This window comes from Natator depressus, chromosome 4, assembly GCF_965152275.1.
Source record: "Natator depressus isolate rNatDep1 chromosome 4, rNatDep2.hap1, whole genome shotgun sequence".
Taxonomy (NCBI): Eukaryota; Metazoa; Chordata; order Testudines; family Cheloniidae; genus Natator; species Natator depressus.
The window spans coordinates 116,512,964-116,535,991 of NC_134237.1; the positions used below are offsets into that span (position 1 = coordinate 116,512,964).

At 41.0% G+C, this 23,028-nt stretch overlaps 1 protein-coding gene across 6 annotated transcripts in view; it reads right to left on the reverse strand.

Moving 5' to 3' along the window:
* PPP2R2C (protein phosphatase 2 regulatory subunit Bgamma) overlaps window positions 1-23,028 on the reverse strand; it is a 288,156-nt gene that overhangs the window by 143,414 nt on the left and 121,714 nt on the right. For 4 of the 6 annotated variants that reach the window (XM_074951725.1, XM_074951720.1, XM_074951723.1 and 1 more), the window contains one exon: window positions 10,507-10,658. The exons of the other annotated variants lie outside the window; for them this stretch is intronic. In XM_074951725.1, coding sequence (XP_074807826.1) covers window positions 10,507-10,555 — 49 coding nt within the window. In that variant the 5' untranslated portion in view covers window positions 10,556-10,658. The remainder of the gene's footprint in view (window positions 1-10,506; window positions 10,659-23,028) is intronic. 6 annotated transcript variants of the gene reach the window in all.

Sequence of the window (23,028 nt, forward strand, 5' to 3'; positions counted from 1 at the left end):
AGCAGGGGGTTGGACTAGATGACCTCCTGAGGTCCCTTCCAACCCTGATATTCTATGATTCTATTTTTGTTTTAATTGTCAGGAGACTAATATATGGGAAATATGCAAGAAGTAACTTAAAACTGAGTCAAATTTAGCGCAGGTCCTTCAGCTAGATGGAGACTCTTATTTCAATGCATACGGCAGCTGCTTAAGGAACATGACATTCACAGCTCGAGTACTGGCTGCAAGAATATGTAGGATGTATAAACGGCAACTATACGGTGTACACTGCTATAACAGGCTAAATGAGCTCTGGTGACTGGCTATTTTACTCTATGTTTTGAATCTGATTGTCCTGTAAAATTACCTTCCATCCTGATTTTACAGAGCTGCTTCTTTTACTTTTTTTTTCTTTATAATAAAGTTCTGTTTTTTAAGAATCTGATTGGGTTTTTAGTGTCCTACAAACCCAAGGGTCTGGTTTGTGCTCACCTTGTTTATTTTTCAAGCCTCCCCAGGAAAGGGGGTGTAGGCTTGGGGGGGATATTTTGTGGGAATAGGAACTCCAAGTGGTCCTTTCCCTGATTCTTTGTCTAAATCACTTGGTGGTGGCAGCACACCTCAGTCCAAGGACAAATAGAGATTTGGGCCTTGGGGAAGTTTTTAACCTAAGCTCGTAGAAATAAGCTTAGGGGGTCTTTCATGCGGGTCCCCACATCTGTACCATAGAGTTCAGAGTGGGGAGGGAACCCTAACATGGTGGCAGAGTGGTGGGATCATTCTGAACCAGAAGCACAAACCTCAGGATATTAAATAATTTTTTTCCCCTTTGCTGCAGGGAGGTTTTAAGCTGAGAGCAGCCGAAGTTTTTTTTCTCTGCCTGAGGGCAGGGTAGTTAACCTCCTGCAGGGGAATTCACAAGTGGTTTTGTTTTTGTTTTTTTCTTTCTAGCTCTCGGGTTAAGCTAGGCTAAGTGCAGAAAGGCTAGGATGACAGAACATGACGTCCAGAAAAAAAAAAAGTAAAAGAAGCACCTCTGTAAAATCAGGATGGAAGGTAATTTTACAGGACAATCAGATTCAAAACATAGAGGATTTCTAGGCAAAACTTAAAAGTTACAAAAACCAGGGATAAACCTCCCTCTAGCACAGGGAAAATTCACAAGCTAAAACAAAAGAAACTAACGCATTTCCTTGCTTTACTTACAATTTTTGTAATCTAGACGCTTAGTTCAAGTAGGGCTTTGGGAGATGTATTTTCCCAGTCCTGATTCCTCACTGACCCGGAGAGAACCAACAAAAAAAACAAAGCAAAAACCTCCCCCCACAGATTTGAAAGTATCTTCTCCCCTTATTGTTCCTTTTGGTCAGGTGCCAACCAGGCTACCTGAGCTTCTTAACCCTTTACAGGGAAGGAGGGATTTTATGATACCCTTAGCTGTATGTTTATGACAACAGTGTTTGGGTGTACAAATATATAATCAGTATGGAATATAGTGTACAGTCAGAGGGTGAAATTCTAGCCCCACTGAAGTCAATGACAAAACTCCAGGATTTCACCACTATTTTTTCAAGGAGAATACAATACAAAACAAATTTTGGGAGGCCCACACTCATGCAGAATGCACAGCAATTTAACAACAGCAGTATGATGAAACAAGACAATTTCAATGGTTATTAAGAAAAGTTTGCCTTAATAGAATATTAATAAAATGCTGATAGAACAGACAAATTCTTAAATTTAATAATCACCATCAGGAAATGTTCCATGAAGTTTACGATCTATTTAATGTTTACAAACCAGTAATATTTTCCATTACTGTGCCTGTATAAATTTGAGTGCAACTCACAGATACAGTATACCCAGTAAGAATTAGTCATTTCCCTCTTCGTCCCATCTCTGCAAATTCAGCTCCAAAAGAAAGGGATGGCTGATATAAAGCATCTCACAGTTCATGTCACCACACAATCAAGTATCTTCCATGCTACACTGCACAATTTGTCTTTACCACACATTGTGTAATTTAGCTTGCCTCTCTTGGAGCACAGGATAGACCACTGGTTCATGAAAATAAAAGGAACGACGAATAAAAACCTTGTATCCAAATACCAAAAAATAAACCACCAGTAAACTGTTCTAACCACTGACCCACCTAAGCACAAAGTACTATAAAAATATCAGCCCCTTTTGGAAAATATACCTAGCATACCAGGATCTGGTTTCGTTTGTTTGTTTGGGAATTTTGTTTTGTTTTTTCACAGTCTAATGGCTCAGTTGTGTCCTTAGCCTCCAGTGATGATTCAAAATGTTAAAGAACATAGGTGTTAGACCAGCAGCCTCCACAATGAACCGTTGGTCCATCTAAATTCTTCCATTCTCCAAAAACCATGCATCACCAAATACACATCTTCTATGGGCTATATCAGTGGGTAGGCACGGATTTACTAAAAGTAGTTAGTCAAAAGAACTGTGTTCTTCTGTCTGAAATGCATGGATCTGGAATTAATATAAACTGCAGTTGACCAGAAGCAGAACAATTTAAGCAAACAAACCTGTGTAGTCAATTGGGAGCAGTCCAGGTACAATTTATTTTTAAACTTATCTGCACTCTAGAGCAGATAATTAAGGTTTGCAGTTTACCAGTGCTGTAGATGGGATCAGTTTATAAATATATAACACACACTCTCTCCCTCCCTCCTTCCAATCTGCGGGACCTGGACTTTTTTTTTTTCTTTTCTTTTTTGTTAGTATTATTGTGGGAAGGCTAATAAGCAGATTTTGCATTTTGTTTGAAATTAACTGAGGTTCGTGGTCATCCTGATCCCTTCCAGGAATGAGTTCCAAATTCACGGACAAAGCACTGAGAAAAGTCTGTCTCCCGCACACGTGTTACACTCTTGAGGTTGACAGTTCCATTGTTTTAGTGCAATGTCGCCATCAAAGGTGGCCATGGTCACACAGTGTAAGGCGGCTTCTCGGGTATCTGGGGCCAGTACCATGGAGGGCTTTGCAAATGAGGATCCAGACCTTCAGTTGGACCCAGTATTTCATGAGGAGCCAATGAAGAGAGCACAGCAGACATTGGGGCGAGTGTTCTCGGCAGCCTTTCTGGTTAAGCAAAGGATTTACTGTGTACTGAACCAGATGTAGCTTTTTTAAAGTCAGCAATTTCATAAGCAGACACAGAGAATTACAGTAATCAAGTCTGGAGGTCACGAATGCATTGATCACTGTGGCTAAGACTGAATCTGACAGGAAAGCACATGCTCATCTTGCCAGCTGTATATTCTATGATTCTATATGGAAAAGGGAGCTTCTCGTGACCATCACTATTTGGGTATCCAGACGCTGTGAGGAATCCACATGCACAATGAAACTGTGGACTTTAACAATCTGAAAGAAGATGCTATCAGTGCAGAGTGATATTACAGAAGTGGCAAGTTCTTCAAAGTGCTTCCCACTCCCCACTAGCATCACCTCTGTCTTCTCGGGACTCAGCATCGGGCAGTCACTTGTCATTCAGTTGCTGATCTCAGTCAAACCCTTGGATTGCTGGAAGATGATGCTGTTTAAATTGTGATGGGAAATGGTGTAAAGCTAGATGCCATTTGCATATTACTAGCATTTTAGTTCATGATGGGTCACAAACTCACTCCCCTCATGGCTTCATAGAGATGAAGAACAAGATTGGGGAAAGGATGGTTCCCCACAGGACTCAACAGGTGGGAGCTCTGGAAGTGGAGATGCAAGTGCCCATCACAACTCTCTAAGCATAGCCCAAGAGCAACAGGTGAAGGTGTCTCAGTGTGATCCTGTTACTGCTATTGCACCTATAAGTTGTGACAGAGGGATTCCACAGCCAATCCTATCAAATGCTGTGGAGTGCTCCAGCAATGCCAGTTTGGATGTTCCCTGTCCGTGGACTTCTGTTTAGCTGCCTGCTTCCATGTGCAAATGCAGTTTTTTGCCCATGCTAATGGCTATGCACATTTTTAGGCCGTTTGAAATCATAACCCTTAATATCTGCTATCGTCTACAGCTTACTACATTTCTGAAATTATACAAACTAAGAAAGCTTATCCATTATACAGCCATAACTTTAAAAAATGTTTTTACATTACTGGAGAAGTCTTGCAGCATTTTCAATTAGCCAGATAACAGTATAATAAGGAAGCAAACAGACAGCACAGTCTGGGAGTCTTCCATTAGCGGCAATAATTTACTTTCATTTAGTAGCTTGAAAGAAGAGAGACTGGTATGCACAGTATTGTGATGAAAGGCTGAAACTAAAGTATCATTTGTGTACTGCTGTAGTATACACATATTTGGCCAAATTGTGGACATAATTTACCCCACTTACTGAATTTTTTTTAAACAATTTACTATTGATCAGAATACCCCAACTTGTTTAAATTCAGTGTATTACAGAATATATTGCAGTGATACAGTACTGTATATATCTTCTTCTAACACAAATATTTGTGTTCGCAAAGTCTTTGTAGATTTTAAAACCAACAATCGCTGCTGCTTTGATTACAGCTCTGGTGCAGTGTGACTGATTTGTTACTCTGGGCTGAATCATCCTGAAAGAGAGCTGATTGGTTAAAAAAATGCTGACTACCATAGCAACTAACTTGTGACCTAGCTAATATGCAATGGGTATTTCTTTGCTTGAATCAGAGCCACAAGTGAAGATAACAAGCCAAATCTGGGCCTGGTGTAACAGCCCTGATGCCAGTTGAGTTACACCAGGGATTGATATGGCCTACTCTCTGTAAGAAATGGTTTTATTTATACCTTTTTTCTTGGTACGCTTGGTGCTGGGATGCAGAACCAAATCCTCAAATATTTATTAAATTGCAGAATGTCAGTAAAGTACAGTATACAGGCAGCAAGGAAATGTTTATTCCCTGGTATTGATTCTGCATTTTTATATTCACCATCAGACTCTGCAAAAACAAATAGGATTGTGTATTAAAAAAATCCCTAATAATCATAGAACTATAGGTCTGGAAAGAATCTCAAGAGGTCATGACAATCCATGACAGGTGTTCCTCTAGACTGTTCTTTAAAGCTTCCAGTGACAGGGATTCCAGTCCTTGGAAGCCTACCCTTACAGTTAGAAAGCTTTTTCTAATCTCTAACCTAAATCTCCCTTGCTGCAGATTAGGATGATTATTTCTTGTCCTACCTTCAGTGGACATGGAGAACAATTGATCACTGTCCTCTTTATAACGGCCCTTAACATATAGGAAGATGTATCAGGTCCCTTCTGTCTTCTTTTCTCAAGACCACACACACACACACACACACACACACACACACACACACACACACACACACACACACACACACACACACACACACACACACACACACACACACACACACACACACACGTTTTTTAACCTTTCCTCATAGGTCAAGTTTTGCAAACTTTTTAGCATTTTTGTTGCTCTTCTCTGAACTATCTCCAATTTGTCCACATCTTTCTTAAAGTGTGGTGTCCAGAACTGGACTCAGTACTCCAGCTGAGGCCTCACCAGTGCCAAGAAGAGTGGGACAGTTATCTCACATGTCTTACATACAGCACTGCTGTTATTACACCCCCAGAATGATATTTGCCTTTTTTGCAACTGTATCACGTTGTTGACACATATTCAATTTGTGATCCACCATAAAAGCCCCCAGATCCTTTTCAGCAATACTACTGTTAAGCAAGTTATTTTCCTTTTGTAGCTGTGCATTTGATTTTCCTTCTTAAGTGTAGCACTTTGCACTTACCTTTATTAAATTTAATCTTGTTGAATTCAAACCAATTCTCCAATTTGCCAAGGCTGTTTTGAATTCTAATCCTGTCCTCCAAAATGCTAGCAACCCTTCTCAGCTGGGTGTAATCCGCAAATTTTATAAGCATACTTTCCACTGCATTATACAATCATTAATGAAAATGTTGACTAGCACCAAACCCAGGCGGCCCAGGGCCCCATTTGATATGCCTCCCAGTTTGACAACGAATGGGACTGGCTGAATAAGTGACTGATAATCTAGTCATAGGTATCAGAATATAACAAAAAGGATTAAAAGCCTCTAGGGAACATCTGAAAATAATCCTGAAAATCCACATGATTATTCAAATGGTTATTTCCTGTTACAAGCAGGATGAGAGGGCTGAGACATCAGAAATGGGGACAATCACCTACTGAAAATAAAATTTGAGAGCTAAATTGTGCCCACCTGGCACAGGCCCACAGTGACTGTGGGGTAGAGCCACACTGCCCTGGAAGGACATAAGGAGTCACAACGCCTCAGGATGATAATGCCTTCCAGGGCTCCTAGGACGAAGGAAGGCACAAGGGTTGTAATTGTGGTTGGCTCCTGCATGGGCCGGGGAGAAATAGGGAACCCTGCCCCACTTGGATCCATTTAAAGGCCAATGAAAAATCTGCCACCAAATGGGGAAATGACTCATCAAGTTAAAAATGTCACAATGCATCCAATCCATCCTTCAGAACTGCACTAACATTAAAGGCGAACACCAAAATTTTTAAAACTTAACAGCATAAAGTTAAGCACCTACATCTGTATCTAGGCTCCCAAATAAGTGGCTTCATTTGCAGAGATTCTGAGCATTCATAGCTTCCATTAGAGTGAATTAGAGATCAGAGGTGCTGAGTACCTCTGAAAATCAGGCATTTATTTGGGAGCCTAAATATGGATTCAGGCACTTTGCTTTAGGCTCCCAAATTTGAAAAGTTTGGCCTGAATTCCCATACGATGGATAAAATATTGCACTAGAGAGTCACTTTTTTTCCACACTTTGGATCTGATCTGGAGAGGCTGCAGAGTCCCTGAAACTTCAGCTGATGTCAGTGGGTGTTCAAAACCTCTGAGAATCAGGCCCGTTATGCATTAAAATAAATTCAGCCTTAAATAACACGCTTGCAACAAAAACTCGTGTATCTAGAATCAGTGAAACCCAAATGACATTTCATTATTTGGAGCTGTTAATTTCCTTTGACTCATTCTAATGATGTAGCTGAAAAGTGGCATATATCTGGTTTTGCCACCAATCACTGAAATGTCATCCGTCAATGTCATTCTGATATGGAATCTGTGCTTCTAGCTATAAACATATGTAATTCTCATAAGTCTCAAATGGGAGTCACGAACCCTTCTCATATAAAGTACACACATTCCTTAGTAAAAAACCAAACCAAACCCCATACATGTTATGGAAAATAAGCGTTGACACTTCACTTTTAAGCTCTTTTTATTGAGTGCAGAACTGCAGTGTGTTTGGTAAAATTATTTAGAATTCCCTCTTTAGTTATTTGATTGAAAAACTGTCAACACTTATAATTTTGATATATAAGTATCAATGAGAAAACCAAGGCAGAGTGTTCAAGGGACTTACCCAAAGCCACATTCAAGGTCTGTGGAAGAGCAAAGAATAGATCCCAGCTCTCTTACATTTTATTCACAAAATCATTCTTCCTCTCCAAATCTCAAACAGTACTTGGTAGGCCTTGGAGCCACAGCAGGTTGGCTTTTATTATTTTTTATATTACCGTAGTGCCTAGGAACCCCAGTCATGGACCAGGACCCCCACGGTGCTAGGTGCTGCACAAACACAGAACAAAAAGGCAGGTCCTTCCCCAAGGAGCATTTGCCCATAGGAGGAGATGTTTTCAGAATGGAAATTGTTTTGTTTCCCACACACATTCCAATCTTGTACTAGAAGAAAAGCATAAGCAACAGACTGTGACAAATTATTTTGAAACTGAGGCCTGGTCTACACTAAAGAGTGTGAAAAATCCACAGCCATACGCAACATATTTAAGTCGACATAACCCCTGGTGTAAACAGCACTAGGTCAACGGAAGAATTCTTTCATTGACCTAACTACTGACTCTTGGGGAAGTGGATTACCTGCACCAAAGGGAGAACCCCTCCCGTCAACATAGAGAGCATCTCTCCTGAAGCACTACAGCAGCACAGCATTTCAAGTGTAGGCAAGCCCTGAATCCTGTTGAAGTGAGTCTCTTTTTAGCTCAAGGAATCATTACAGACCTTTATGGTAAAAATGCTGTCATTTTGCTGAAATCAGTAACAAAATAAAAAGCCCTGGATGTGTTGGTCCAGATTCTGTTCTCACCAGAGTAACTCCATTAAACAAAGGAGTTCTTGTGGCACCTTAGAGACCAACAAATTTGTTTGAGCATAAGCTTTCGTGAGCTCATCCAATGAAGTGAGCTGTAGCTCACAAAAGCTTATGCTCAAATAAATTTTAGTCTCTAAGGTGCCACAAGTACTCCTTTTCTTTTTCCGAATAGCGACTAACAGGGCTGCTACTCTGAAATCTCCATTAAACATGTGAGTTGCAGAGTTGTTGTAGCCATGTTGGGAGACATGGGTGAGGTAATATCTTATTGGACCAACTTCTGTTAGTAGAAGAGACAAGCTTTCGAGCTACACAGAGCTCTACTTCAGGTCTGGAAAAAGTAATCAGAGTGTCACAGCTAAATACAAGGTGGGACAGATTGTTAAGCACAAGGTGTAAACACGTTGCAGGAGACCAGTTAAAGTGAAGTGGGGAATTAACACCTCTGCAGTCATAGCACAAACGAGGGTTAGTAGGTTACAAATTGCTGTAGTGAGCCATAAAACCAGTGTGTCTGGTTTTATGATTTTTGGGGTCTAGCAGAGTTATGAATTTAAGTTCACAGGCTTGTCTTTTGAAGGTGCTTTTCAGGTTTCCTTTGAGGACAAGGACAGAGATCCCATATGGAATGATCGCTTTGTGAAAGCGTTCACGCATGGGTGATAGGGCGTTTTTGTTTTATTTTTCTGCGTGAATTCAGTTGAAAGCATAGTTTTTATCTCATTTCACGTAGCTGTACCTAAACCAGTGCATCAAATATCCCACCAACAGCTATGTGGGTGAAACCACGCCAATCACTACACTCTTGAATGAACTCACATGAAAACTGCTTGGATATCCTCAATGCCAACAGAAGACCGTGCACTACAGAGTGCTTCTGGCTCTACCCTGTCCCTCCAACAAAAATGCACAGAGCCCAGTACCAGCATTGAACCTGTAGCAAGGGCTCCATAGTATTCTGGGGAATGGAGAACAATTGCAAGGAGACAGTAACCACCCTTTCTCCAGGGGTATTTAAATACTCTTCACTCACCTAACTGGCCTATCTTTTGCATGGATAAATGTCTGTACAATTTTTGTTATATAATTGGATAAGTCTCTTACACAAGTAAATGTTTACTTTACTATCTGTTAGTAACTGAAAGTTACCAAGCAATTTTCAACAAAAATTAGTAATTTGACGTGACCATTAGTAGTTATCTTACTTGGTTTTACTAATTAAAAATTAGTCAGTATATTCTGAGTGTTCATAATAAGCATAACTGAAAAAGCATATTCCTGCAAGCTCCTTGTTGCAATCAGAAGGAAACTAATGAATCAATATCATTTAAGTAAGCGAAGCCATTCTACCGCCTAGCATGTGCGGAACTGCTGGTGCAGGTGGTCACCATACACTGGAAACTAATATATGGATCACTGAAAGGGATCAAGTAAACAAAGATGCAGAATACCCTGACAGGTTTCCAATGTAGTTCAGTAACTACAATATGATTATGTTGCTGACACACAGACTTGGAGCGGAGCTCTTTCCCATAATACTTGGATATGCATGTTCCTGAAGGTTCTGAGCTTTAGCAGTTCATGACATTCATGTAGTACAGTGGAACAGGCAGTTCAATATACAGTTCTGTGTTGGATAATGATGTTTGCAGAAGTTACTGTGAGCAGAGGTTGGGTTATATTAAGAGTTGGGAGTGAAGCAGCAGCATGCACTGTTTTTGCCATTCTGTAATATCTGTCAAAGGTTTCCAGAGCACTTCACAAATAATTAGGCCTTGTTATACCCAATGAAGTATGAGAGGGGTGTTAATCCCATTCTCCAGATGAGCAAATCACAGCACAGAGAAGTTAGGTGAATTGTTCCAGAACTCTCACATAACCAGCGTGAGCTGGGAAACAATGCTCCCTAAGTACTCATGTTCCACAAGTAACAGAAGCAGCTGTTTCCTGCCGTTTTCTACACTCAGCAAAGAAAACTGTTGACAGAAGATGGCAAGCAGAAAAGAGTGGAGCTCCTGAGAAGTGACTAAGAAGGAGAAAAGTGAAAGTCTCATCTACCTTTATTTATAAATATTTGGAATTTATGTCACCTATAAAGAAACTTCAGGCTCCAGCTAACAACTCACAATTACAATAAAACACTTGCAGACTCTGAATAGGTCACTTCTTCTAGGAAGCAACTGCTTTCAAAAAATACCTTTATTCATTGCATGTATTATAAGGTGACAATACACTTGATAAACTGAAGACAACCTTAACACTTGTTCATCTTCTGTGGCGTCTGCAGTCAGGTCACTGGAAGGACTCCCTGTAATCAATCAGCCAGCGGGGGGAAACAAAACAAGTGATGGCACCCTTACCTCCAACCCCATCTTCAGAATCAACCTCGTAGATGCTCTCCCCTTCCATGTTCTCTGCAAGGCCAGGTTGAATGTAAGGTTTTCTAGTGGTGACCTGTTTCAGGCTCCAGAAGGAAGATGAATCCACACACTCTGCAGCCAGCAAGTAGTATCTTTCAAACAAAAATGTAAAAATAAAGCCATTGGATTATTTCCGCTAAACATTTTAGAGTTTGCTTTTTTTCCTTGCCCCCCAAAATTATAGGATCTTCTGTATCAACCAGTTCTGATGGCAGAGATCCTCATCTTGGGCCACAGAATACCACTGGACAGCTCTAAGAAAGTGAGGTTTAAGCAGAGAAAACATTCCAATTCATCCACTGGACATTCCATCTGTAGATAGGTGTAAAGATTGGCGTGCACAGAAAAAGCACAAACAAAACCCCTCATGTAGCTAAAGCTAAAGGGAAACAGACAGCAGGAAAGCCTCACTCCTTTTCCCAGATTGGACCTAAGTATCTACCTCTTTCCATTACCCACTTCCAATCTATGTTTGTGTCTCATAGTCAATGTAATTTCCACATCTTTCTTTTTAAAACAAAAATCGCACATGGATGGGAAATTATACTGATGAATCAGGACATGTCCATGTCTCTGAATGGAAGAAACCAACAGCAGTAGAGCAGGGAGGAGTTACTAGAGTAGTTTTTGATGGAAGAGGTGGAGAACTATTCCCAACCTTCGAACACCATTCTCAGATGCTCATGGTTTATATAAATATGAGAGGTGAGACCAAAACCACTCTTCTTCTCTGGGTATGAATTCTGCAAACCCGTTAGACTTAGAGAAGAAAATGGAAAATGAAATACAGCATTAAGAACACACTGGCAGACCCATGTCTTAGATGAGTGAACTGGGACAGGACAAGAACACAACACAAGATCCAAGAACGATGGCTTGGATCAAATACATAATGATCTGGCCTACAGAACAAAGGTCAGGTACTACAGGTTACAGACCAGTGCATTGGTAATCTTCAGACTTTGTCAGTTTCACATGAGTGAGTAAATAATGAAGGTCCTTCTCTTTTGCTTTCCTACATCATTAGGACTCCAGCCAAAATGCTCTATCCAACAGCCTTTTACAGAGAGGGCTGAGAAGGGGACAGAAAATTTTCACAATGACAAGTGAGTTGGGCCCATATATGTTTTGTTGTTTTCAGTTTCCTTTCTTCAACTTAACAACAAATTAGCAGGGTCACATCAACAAATCAGTGTGTATACATATATTAGAAAACAGTTCAAGTGCTATGTCATTTTGTTGGTAAAAGAAGTGCATACCTAAGTGTTTTACATCAGATGACCTCTACATCTTCAATTGCTTCAAGCTTCCCACTCAGCTTCTGCATGTTTTTGTCCACTTCCCTCTGGTTGAGCCAGCTCTTTCAGTGAGCCATGTTATACTGCATGCAAGGCACTGCAAAACACTCAGCAGATGGTCCATGGAGCGACAGTTGTGGTGCACGCTTCTTGTAATGTTCTGGCTTCTCAACCTCATTTTAATGTTCCAGAAAAGGTATTTCAAATCAAGGCTCAAGTTTATCAGAACGATTATATCTACCATTGGCTTGGGTTTAAGGATTGAGAAAGGGTCCATATAGTAACACTGATTTTCAGTGATGAAGTATTCATTACCAAAACTCTTCGTTTGGTAAAGAATAAATAGGTTCCATTTAATAAAAAAAAATATTTTAACATACTTACCAAACAACTGGAGTTCAGTGGCCATAATATCAACATCTGGGTAAGTGTTCACATCTGAAATGTTTAGATGCCATATGTAGATCTAGGGTATTTTGCAAGAATGTTAAAAATGACGGTCCCTGTTTATAAACTACGGTGCCATCAACTATGAATCCCATGGCTTGAAAAAATCTGTTTGATTTTTCTAGGATTTAGTATTGTTTCTGTACAACTAAATGAATTTTTAGCTAAAGGTTTTTAGAAAGTCTGCAGTGCAAATTCTCATAATTTGAATTTTCAACTAAAAGTACTTGTGAGTTCTCATTGTGGAAATGTTTCCTGGTTCCATTCAGATCATCTGATTGTAAACATTGGCTGGACAGATTAGTCCTTCTATAAAGTGATAGATATTGTTGTGAGATTTGTATAAAGTGGCTGGTGGCCAGATGGTATAGCACAGTGTCTAGAAACAAAAAAAGTTACCTTTACCCACTGAAATGTACCTAATTCAGACACATACTTTCATGTCTAGTGCTAAAATGACAATGACTTGAGCATGGCTTGCTCTCCCGTAGACTAGATCACAGAGGTCTGAGATCTCTTTTTTATCCAAATAGCAAAGATATAACTATTCTCACTTTTGATCTACAGTAGTTTTTTCTATTCCCCAAATGTACCAAAGAACATAAGGTGTATGCTGCCAGACAGAATATTCTCTTCAATCTGCACTACTTAGAGCTATTAACATCTAATTCATTTTGTTCTATTGTGCTATCAGTCAAAGGAAAGAGGTCTGATGGAAAATGTTCAATATATATGATACAGGTATTATGCAGCTTAATATATTTGTTTATCTGTGTCTAAATACTGTATAACTGTGTGCCTTTGTCAAAACCTCCTTAATGTAGCTCACTTTACAGTGTGGTACTAAAATAAATCAAGTTTATATCCCTTTATGAAAACATATGTGCAGAGGAGTAAATTATAGGGATTCTAAAGTATTAAATGTATGACTGTTGGTTATTAAAATTAGGTACTGGTATTATATTACAGTTCAGGTACTTCCCAAACAGTGAATTTCTAACTGTGTACAGAGAAATTAATTCCCAGAGAACTCATCTCCCTCTAGTTAAAAAATTATCACTAGGCCTATTCTGGGAAATGAGTGAGGTGAAGAAAAAAGGAAAACGGTAAAACTACTTTTTTAATCATGTATTATTTACATTTGTTCCTTTTCTAACACACTTTTCTTTATTTCATGCTTGCTGAATCTCTCCATGTTCCAGCTGCACAACGGTTGCTATTAACAGCACTTCACCCATAGTTGAACCATTTTTTATCTAGGGGACAAAATACTCTATTGTTCAGTTCCCTAGTTATGAGAATTTTTTTTATTAAAAACTGAAACCAAACTGCTGCCGCAGTACTGAAAACTTACAGCTGCTCAGATGTAATCACAGCAGCGGGGTAAAAGCACAGAGGTGGAATTTTTAGAGCAGAATTGCTTCACACTTGGCTGTGTTGGGGATTAGCTTTGCTTTCTGTCTGAGACGCATGAATTTGGAATTTAAGAAGTTTGCTGCTCCTGTTTGTTTTTTCTTCTTGGCTAGAAGGCTAAAGTATGAGTCATGAATGGAGTTAGTACAGAACACAAATGATGCCCTGATGGGTTCCACACATTCCAAATTTGTGAGGGTCAAAACATCTACAGTACAAATTATTCCCTTTGGTTGTGTTGTCTCATTTTTAAACAGTATAATGCTCCTTTTTCAACCTACTGCATGCCCCTCCTTAACACCACATAATGGGCACATTTCAATGCCAAGTTCCAGGAGGTAGAGCAATGGTGTGTAACCTGTGACCTGGGCACACTTGTTTCCTTTGAGGTGCTACACTGTTACCTTCCAGAGTACTGTATTAAGAAAATGTGTATTTGATTATGATCTGAAAGGGAGAGCAAACTGAATTGTCTGGATCAGCACTGTTGCTATGGGGAGGAGGCAGCAGGGACAAAGGTAGGAGCCTGACAGGCTGAGGGAGCCCCCGGGAGAGCATGGGAGCTCACTAGGCCCTTCCTAAACCTCGGGCAGCCTCCCCAGCTGCCCAGGACAGGGGAAAAAAGGCAAAGCTGAGAACCAGCAACTGGTTATAAATCTCTGATTCTCTGATCCAGACCAGATTAGAACAGTCTTGTTGTTGCTCTAAACTTGTGCCAACTAGCTATGTTCCCAAGGATATATGTGGCAGCTAAGGACAGGCAGAGTACAACATGCTCCCACAACGCCTTTTCCAACCCCCGGAACATATTCCTGGTGCCAGGGTCTGCAGAGAGGGAGATGTAGAAGCTGTAGATGCTAGTTTTACACTCACTGGAGACTCCCATGAACTGGGGGAATCCCCAGCCATGCAGAGGCGAAGTGTGGGGTGGGCAGGGGGGAATGCAGGGTCACGTCCCCATCCCCCTCTCCCCCCCAGGATTTCTGCCTTCCATTTAGCACAGAGGTTTTCAAACTGTGGGGCACACCCACCTAGGGACCCCCACCATTTGAAAACCGTCACTTCCTACCAGGAGCCGGCAGATCGGAAGCTGGTGGGAGCCGCCTGGGCCCCTAGCTCTCCGGGCTGTGGGAGCCAAGGCACTGGCTGGCTGCCCAGCAGCCCTCCCTGCCCTGCTCCCTGAACAGGGATGTCTTTGTACGGCTGGGTGCTCCCCAGGCAAGGCAGGTGGCACAGCTCCAAGATGCACCCCTGGCATGCTCTTGCCTCTCCCCCAAAGGAGCCTGGCACCAGCCGGCGATGCCCCCTGCCTGCAGAATCCGGCTGCCACACAATGCTCCCCGAGGCACTCGCTTGCCACTGCCCTGGTGCTTCTGGCTCTGCTGCTGCTTCTCAACCCAGAGGAGACGTGTGCGGCAGTCACGTGCCCCCCCCCAAGAGTTATGTTCATCTCTGACAGCCAGACATGTGCAGGTCATCTCTGCTCCCTATGTGCTGCCTGCGCCCCAGAAAATATGTTCTAAAGTACTGATAGAGGCCCTCGACCTTTCTGAAATAACACGTTCGGCTCTCTGGCTGGAAAGGTTGGACACAGAAGAACTCAAACATTAACGCTTGGTAAAGTACTAATACTGCCTTACACCTACATTTTAAAATACAAACAAACAAGCAAACATTTAAAAACAGTGAAGTGCTTTCTGACATGATTTAGAAACGTGCAGAAATCAGGACATGGAAAAAATACTTAGCATTTATTAGCACTTTCCATTGCCAAAGCACTTTGCAAACATTACCCCTGGAAATCAGAAAGACGTCCACTGATTTCAATGGGCTTTGCATCAAGCCCTAAGCTGACATCCATGCCATAAGTGTGATATGAAGAGAAGCCCAAATGTGGATATTTCCCACAGTGACCAACCAATACATACACCTCTTCTGCAGCAAGAAGTATCACAAAAAGCAATGTAAACATAATTATATTGACTAATGGATTTTATTTTCAAATACAAATACTCTACTAAAACAGGGCTCAACCTTCCATTCCCAGTGTGGGCAGAACTTTCACTGAAACACACTGCCAACTCCTTTCTATGGACACTGCAGGGCCCGCTCTTTCCGCCTATATGAACAGAGCCTGACACTCTTTACCCACTCCATCTTCTTTTTGTCTCTTTGGAATGCACTGTACAGGGTGTGGACAAGTATCCGGGGAATAAGGAAAAATCAGTTTCCTTCTCCCTTTCCATTTGTCTTTTTTTGTGAAATGTTTGTTTTTGGGGGTACGGGCCTTTGTATGAATGGAAAATGTCTCCTCTTGGGGAGAGATTATGTGACAGGTGAATAGGGTGACTGAGGGAACTGAGGATGATACCTGCTGTTAGGGCAATACTCTTGGGTACAGAGAATTCTATTCTATTCATGTTCTTGTACCAACCTCATCACTGAACCAGAAGGCACCTGTTTTTTAGGTTCCTTCATCAATTCACTTTGACTTGAGGAAAATTCATGTGGGTGAATCTGAAAGGAGTATTTTGCATTCCTCCTGAATGAATATTTAGTTGAGAAATGTCAGGTCTGTTAATAAAGCCTATGCCCTTTAGCAGAACATCATTCAGTTCTGGTATGCATCACCAAGAGCTAATGTATTGGTCTTGCCCTTGGGTAGACATCACCTACATACAAGGAAGCCTGACCTGTCTACCTAGGTGTTTATACCACTTCATTTCCCCACTTGCTGAGGGGATTTGTTCAAAGGAATGGATCAGTCTTGAGACTCTTGACATAACTTTTGACTTTGTCCTTCCATAAAAAGCCTTCATATGTTGAACATCGTTGGAAATCTTTTGACCAGTTGCACAAGTCGTCCTGACCATGTTTGAAATAATTAACTCATAACACATGCCCTCCTGACCCCAAGGCTTGGTAACAGCAATCCCTCTTAGCAGGGCTTACAGTGATGCTGCACCATCACTTGCAGAAGCATGACTATTTAGTGGGTTGACCCTATTCGACTATCATGATACTGTTTTTTCCCCCCAGATAGCACTATAATTAGGTGCCAAAGTAATGGGGGAATTCTTCTCTCTATATATAGACCTTCTTTATTTAGTTATTCATTCATTAACATTGACAATGTTAATTTAATTTAATGTATTAATTAAAATTAATGTATTTACAACACACACCAAAACCCCAAAGAGTTTGCAAACTAATCTAACTAGCTTGGGTATCCATCAGTAGCGGTACAGCTGTGGCAGCGTGTGCCTCAGTGCGGGCTGTACAAGCCCATGCAGAACCTCTCTTGTGCACTGCTGAAGCTTCACTGCTCTGGCATCTGAGCTAGCTAGATTTATGTCTACACCAGGGGCAATCACACTGTGTAACTGCAGTGTAGCCATATACTAAAATGAAGCTAAAGGGGCAGATGCAAACTTTGAATAGCTTGTTCATGGTTCCCATTAAAATCAGTGCATGTGCTTGAGTTAAGGCAAAATTTGGCCCAGAAAGGGGAGAAAACTAGTTTACAAACTAGCTGTACAGATTCCCTTCTCCAAAAGGTTATTTTAAAGATTATTGAAATAAGGAATTTTAACGTAAAACTGTTTTTATTTTCATAAGTTGACCTATCCCTGAACAATCTCGCTATATATGCCAAACTGTTTTCCTCCAGCATCAGCCATAAAACCTCTTTCTGCCTGTTTTTCTTTCAATACATATTGCAGCCACTACAAAGAAAACCATTTAGTGCATTAAATGTCTGAGTTCCCCTTGTGGTCACCATTCAATCTCACTGCACTGTAACAACAACAAAAAAAAGAGAGTACAGCACACCACTTACATTATTTTCTCTCTGGAATGTAGTGCTACTGAGCAACTGGGAGTGTTCACTGTGCAGTGGGGGGGCGCGGAGTGGCTCTGTTTGTTTTTTCTAAGCCATTCTTTTTTTTTTGGCAGGGCGGGACTGAGACTGAATAGCCTCGTTTGAATATAGTAAGACACCAGAATGTCCCACTGCCCCATTCCTGAAGCCTGTACAGCATCAACGAAACCACAGAATGGAGACAGGAGGAGCAGCAGTGAGTGATTGTATGGATGCAATTCTCCTGGTCATTTCCCATGATTATATACACTACTATTAGGTCAAGTTGCCTCTCCGCAACAGAATACTTTATAAAGGTGTGGCATGAACCCTAGGCTGTGAGTCAGGAATTCTAAACTGGCATGATTCACTCTCTGTTACCTTGGACTGATCATTTACTCTCTGTGCCTCAGTTTCTCTCTAAGTGGAAATGCAGATGGATAAGTGCTAGCATTCACAGGGGTGTTATAGGGATAGTTAATATTTGTAAAGCACCGTGAAGATGTTAAATATTAATTAGGACTATACATTGCGCATTACATATTAAGACTTGTTCTGTTAATTTATGGTATCAAAAATGGAATGCATAGTGCCATATCAAAAATCTTTATTCAAAAGCATCATCAACAGAAGTTCATGGACAAAAGGATGGGTGGATGGTTAGTTCGGATGTCCTTTCTACAACACACTACCCAGTTAGTTCATATCACATGCAACATCCCTAGGAAGAAAAGTTATACATCCATACTTAAAAATTATACAGATTAATTAACGCACAGAATAATATCTAGTATAAAATTCTACTATTGCGATCATCAATAACAAAGCCTTATCTTGAGGAAACCCTTTGCCCTGGTGGCTATTCATTTCATTAGCAGAGAGATTCAATGTACAGTCTAATCATATTTTAAGTCTGACTATATTATTGTGCTCTAAGTTACAGTAAGGTAACGTAGCAACAGGATATCTATTTCTAGGTGAAGGGGCTTGTATTCCGTTTTGAAATCTACATTCCTATTAGCCACATTTAAACACAGAAATTAACAATCTGGAAGCATATAGTAAAAACAATAAAGAAAGCATACAAAAATTGCTCAAAACATAATTTACCAAAATCTGAATAATATTTAATGGCCAAATAAAGATACATTAAGAATGGAATAAGAATACAGATGAAATAAAATAAACCTCAGATCAGTAACAATATGGTTACATTTAGAAGCCTGCAGAGCATGAGCACTTTGCTTTTCATCGGCAGTCTTAGCTGACAGGCTAAATTAAACATATAATGTACACAGAATATTTTCTCATTTTCTTTAACATTAGGACTCTGATAATGATGGAAAGCTGAATTTATGTCCAGCTGCAGCTTTTAAAACCAACCAAGTGAAATTTAGTTTGTATGCTAGAACAACTGTGGAAATCAATTCTTAATCTATGACCTTGCTTACCACAGCTTGAAGCCTTGCAATAAATAAATGCCTTGAGCCACAAATAAGAAACATTTGGCGAATCAAAGAGACAAATAACACAAATCTATGTGTGTGTATATATAGCACCAGAAAGGTCATGTAAAATACAATATGGGCTCCTTTCTTGCCCTAATGTAATAATATTTGAAAGGCAGGACACAGTAATTGGCTGCATTAATACCCAGGTGGTGAAAAGTCACAAGTATCTATTTTCTTTTCAAATGACAATGTTTCATCTTTTGAGAAGGATTCCTTGTAGCCTGCATGGCATTTTAATACACGCAAGTGCTTTGAAATACAGACACTCTGAAGGAGGTCTGTTTTCCTTTGTGCTAACAAATGCAGAAGTCCTTTTCTAATTCTCATTAGAGTTTCATCATCAAATTGCTGGCTGTTTTGTGTGTGAATAAAGAGGGGAAAAAAGTCCAGGCTCGTGTGTTAATCTACCCTTATTTGCAACCTATTTGTACATATGCACCACTTCATCTTTTCTCCGTGGTCTAATCTGTATCTCCCAATTTCTCTCCTTCTGCTATTATTTATTTCTCTAACTGTATTGTTAAACCAAAAATATGGGATTAAAAACAACCCTTACTCATGTGAATAACGCTTGACTTCAGTAGTACTACTCACTTCAATAAAGGCTGAAAGATACAGGCCGTACAGTTATATTTTATTATTTATTGTACCCTTTTAATTTTTAAAAAACAAATATAAACATTTAAACCCCACACATCTTTTTATGGTATATCTGACTGAACGTACACAATGACAATAGGATACCCTGAGAGATTTTTTCCCTTCAGATTCCATTCTAGCAACTGCATATTTTTTAAATTAGCTAGTATGAAATAGTGCTATTTTCAGCCTTTCAATTTCCCTTTTACTAATTATCTCCTCTCTGTTACACTGGGACTCAAAAGTGACACTAGCTCACACTTATTTGTGGACGACATGCTACTACCAGTTTGCACAGTGGGTATCCAAAAATGCAGATGGTGATGTTTTCCTCTATTTTTAACCTCATGTCATATGAGGTAATCTAATATGAAATGAAGGAATCTTTAGCATCTACATGTGCTACCACAATACAAAACTATCCTACTATCATCTGGTTATCCACTATACCGGGGGGGGGGGGGGCGGCGCTAGCGGGGGAGAGAAGATCCTGTTTAATACATTTTCTTAGTCATTCTTAACTTTTTCCTTATTGGGACCCTACCAGGAGCCCCATTCATGACACCAGGATCTAGCAAGAACTGCCCTCTCCTTTAGCAATAAGGGAAGGATAGGTTGAACATGACTCCCAGATTGAGAGCCCTTAAATTAATGGAAGAGGGCACCTCAGACAATACTGGATCTGACTCCAAATCAGCAATGTGCTGATGGACTGTCTTCAGAAAATGCTACAACCCAAACCTTCCTTTTTGAAAAAAGCCTGCCTTATCACTATAAGAATTACAGTCACAATCACTGATGTCCACTTCATAGAATCATAGAATATCAGGGTTGGAAGGGACCTCAGGAGGTCATCTAGTCCAACCCCCTGCTCAAAGCAGGACCAATCCCCAATTAAATCATCCCAGCCAGGGCTTTGTCAAGCTTGACCTTAAAAACTTCTAAGGAAGGAGATTCCACCACCTCCCTAGGTAACGCATTCCAGTGTTTCACCACCCTCCTAGTGAAGAAGTTTTTCCTAATATCCAACCTAAATCTCCCCCACTGCAACTTGAGACCATTACTCCTTGTTCTGTCATCAGCTACCACTGAGAACAGTCTAGAGCCATCCTCTTTGGAACCCCCTTTCAGGTAGTTGAAAGCAGCTATCAAATCCCCCCTCATTCTTCTCTTCTGTAGACTAAACAATCCCAGTTCCCTCAGCCTCTCCTCATAAGTCATGTGTTCCAGTCCCCTAATCATTTTTGTTGCCCTCCGCTGGACTCTTTCCAATTTTTCCACATCCTTCTTGTAGTGTGGGGCCCAAAACTAGACACAGTACTCCAGATGAGGCCTCACCAATGTCAAATAGAGGGGAACGATCACGTCCCTCAATCTGCTGGCAATGCCCCTACTTATACATCCCAAAATGCCATTGGTCTTCTTGGCAACAAGGGCACACTGTTGACTCATATCCAGCTTCTCGTCCACTGTAACCCCTAGGTCCTTTTCTGCAGAACTGCTGCCGAGCCATTCGGTCCCTAATCTGTAGCGGTGCATTGGATTCTTCCGTCCTAAGTGCAGGACTCTGCACTTGTCCTTGTTGAACCTCATCAGATTTCTTTTGGCCCAATCCTCCAATTTGGACCCTATCCCTACCCTCCAGCATATCTACCTCTTCCCCCAGTTCCATGTCATCTGCCAACTTGCTGAGGGTGCAAATCAACCCATCATCCAGATCATTAATAAAGATATTGAACAAAACCAGCCCCAGGACTGATCCCTGGGGCACTTTGCTTGATACCAGCTGCCAACTAGACATGGAGCCATTGATCACTATCCCCTGAGCCCGACAATCTAGCCAACTTTCTATCCACCTTATAGTGCATTCATCCAGCCCATACTTCTTTAACTTGCTGACAAGAATACTGTGGGAGACCATGTCAAAAGCTTTGCTAAAGTCAAGGAACAACATGTCCACTGCTTTCCCTTCATCCACAGAACCAGTTATCTCGTCATAGAAGGCAATTAGATTAGTCAGGCATGACTTGCCCTTGGTGAATCCATGCTGACTGTTCCTGATCACTTTCCTCTCCTCTAAGTGATTCAGAATTGATTCCTTGAGGACCTGCTCCATGATTTTTCCAGGGACTGAGGTGAGGCTGACTGGCCTGTAGTTCCCCGGATCCTCCTTCTTCCCTTTTTTTAAAGATGGGCACTACATTAGCCTTTTTCCAGTCATCCGGGACTTCCCCCAATCGCCTTGAGTTTTCAAAGATAATGGCCAATGGCTCTGCAATCACATCCGCCAACTCCTTTAGCACTCTCGGATGCAACGCATCCGGCCCCATGGACTTGTGCTCGTCCAGCTTTTCTAAATAGTCCCCAACCACTTCTTTCTCTACAGAGGGCTGGTCACCTCTTCCCCATGCTGTGCTGCCCAGTGCAGTAGTCTGGGAGCTGACCTTGTTCGTGAAGACAGAGGCAAAAAAAGCATTGAGTACATTAGCTTTTTCCACATCCTCTGTCACTAGGTTGCCTCCCTCATTCAGTAAGGGGCCCACACTTCCCTTGACTTTCTTCTTGTTGCTAACATACCTGAAAAGAAACCCTTCTTGTTACTTTTAACATCTCTTGCTAGCTGCAACTCCAGGTGTGATTTGGCCTTCCTGATATCACTCCTGCATGGCCGAGCAATATTTTTATACTCATCCCTGGTCATTTGTCCAATCTTCCACTTCTTGTAAGCTTCTTTTTTGTATTTAAGATCAGCAAGGATTTCACTGTTAAGCCAAGCTGGTCGCCTGCCATATTTACTATTCTTTCGACACATCAGCACTTCGACACTTCTAGCCTTAAGCCCCCACCAACCAACCAACCGAGGAAATAATAAAATTAAATTAACAAAATAAAAAACCTCTACCTGAAGCAAAGTTTTGACTCTGAAAAGAATAATAATGCTTACTTCTTTTTGCCAGTACATCTCAAATCAATTTCCAGTATTCTCATTTCACAGGCACAGAGGTGAAGTGATTTGCCCAAAGTCACCCAGTAGGCCAGTGGCAGAGCCAGGAACAGAATGCACGTCTCCTGACTCCCAGTCCAGTGCTTTATCCAGTAGGCCACACTACTCCGGAGAACCAGAACTTCCCCAAAGTCGACTTGGGGGCTTTGCTACTGATTTTACATGAAAAAGTGCTTAGCTATTACGGTGATGGATGACAGTATGCAACTAAGTAGAGAGACAATTTATTCGCTCTCTGAAACCCTTGGGAAAATTCCCCCACCAAACTGAAGGGTGAGTTGGAGCTATTTC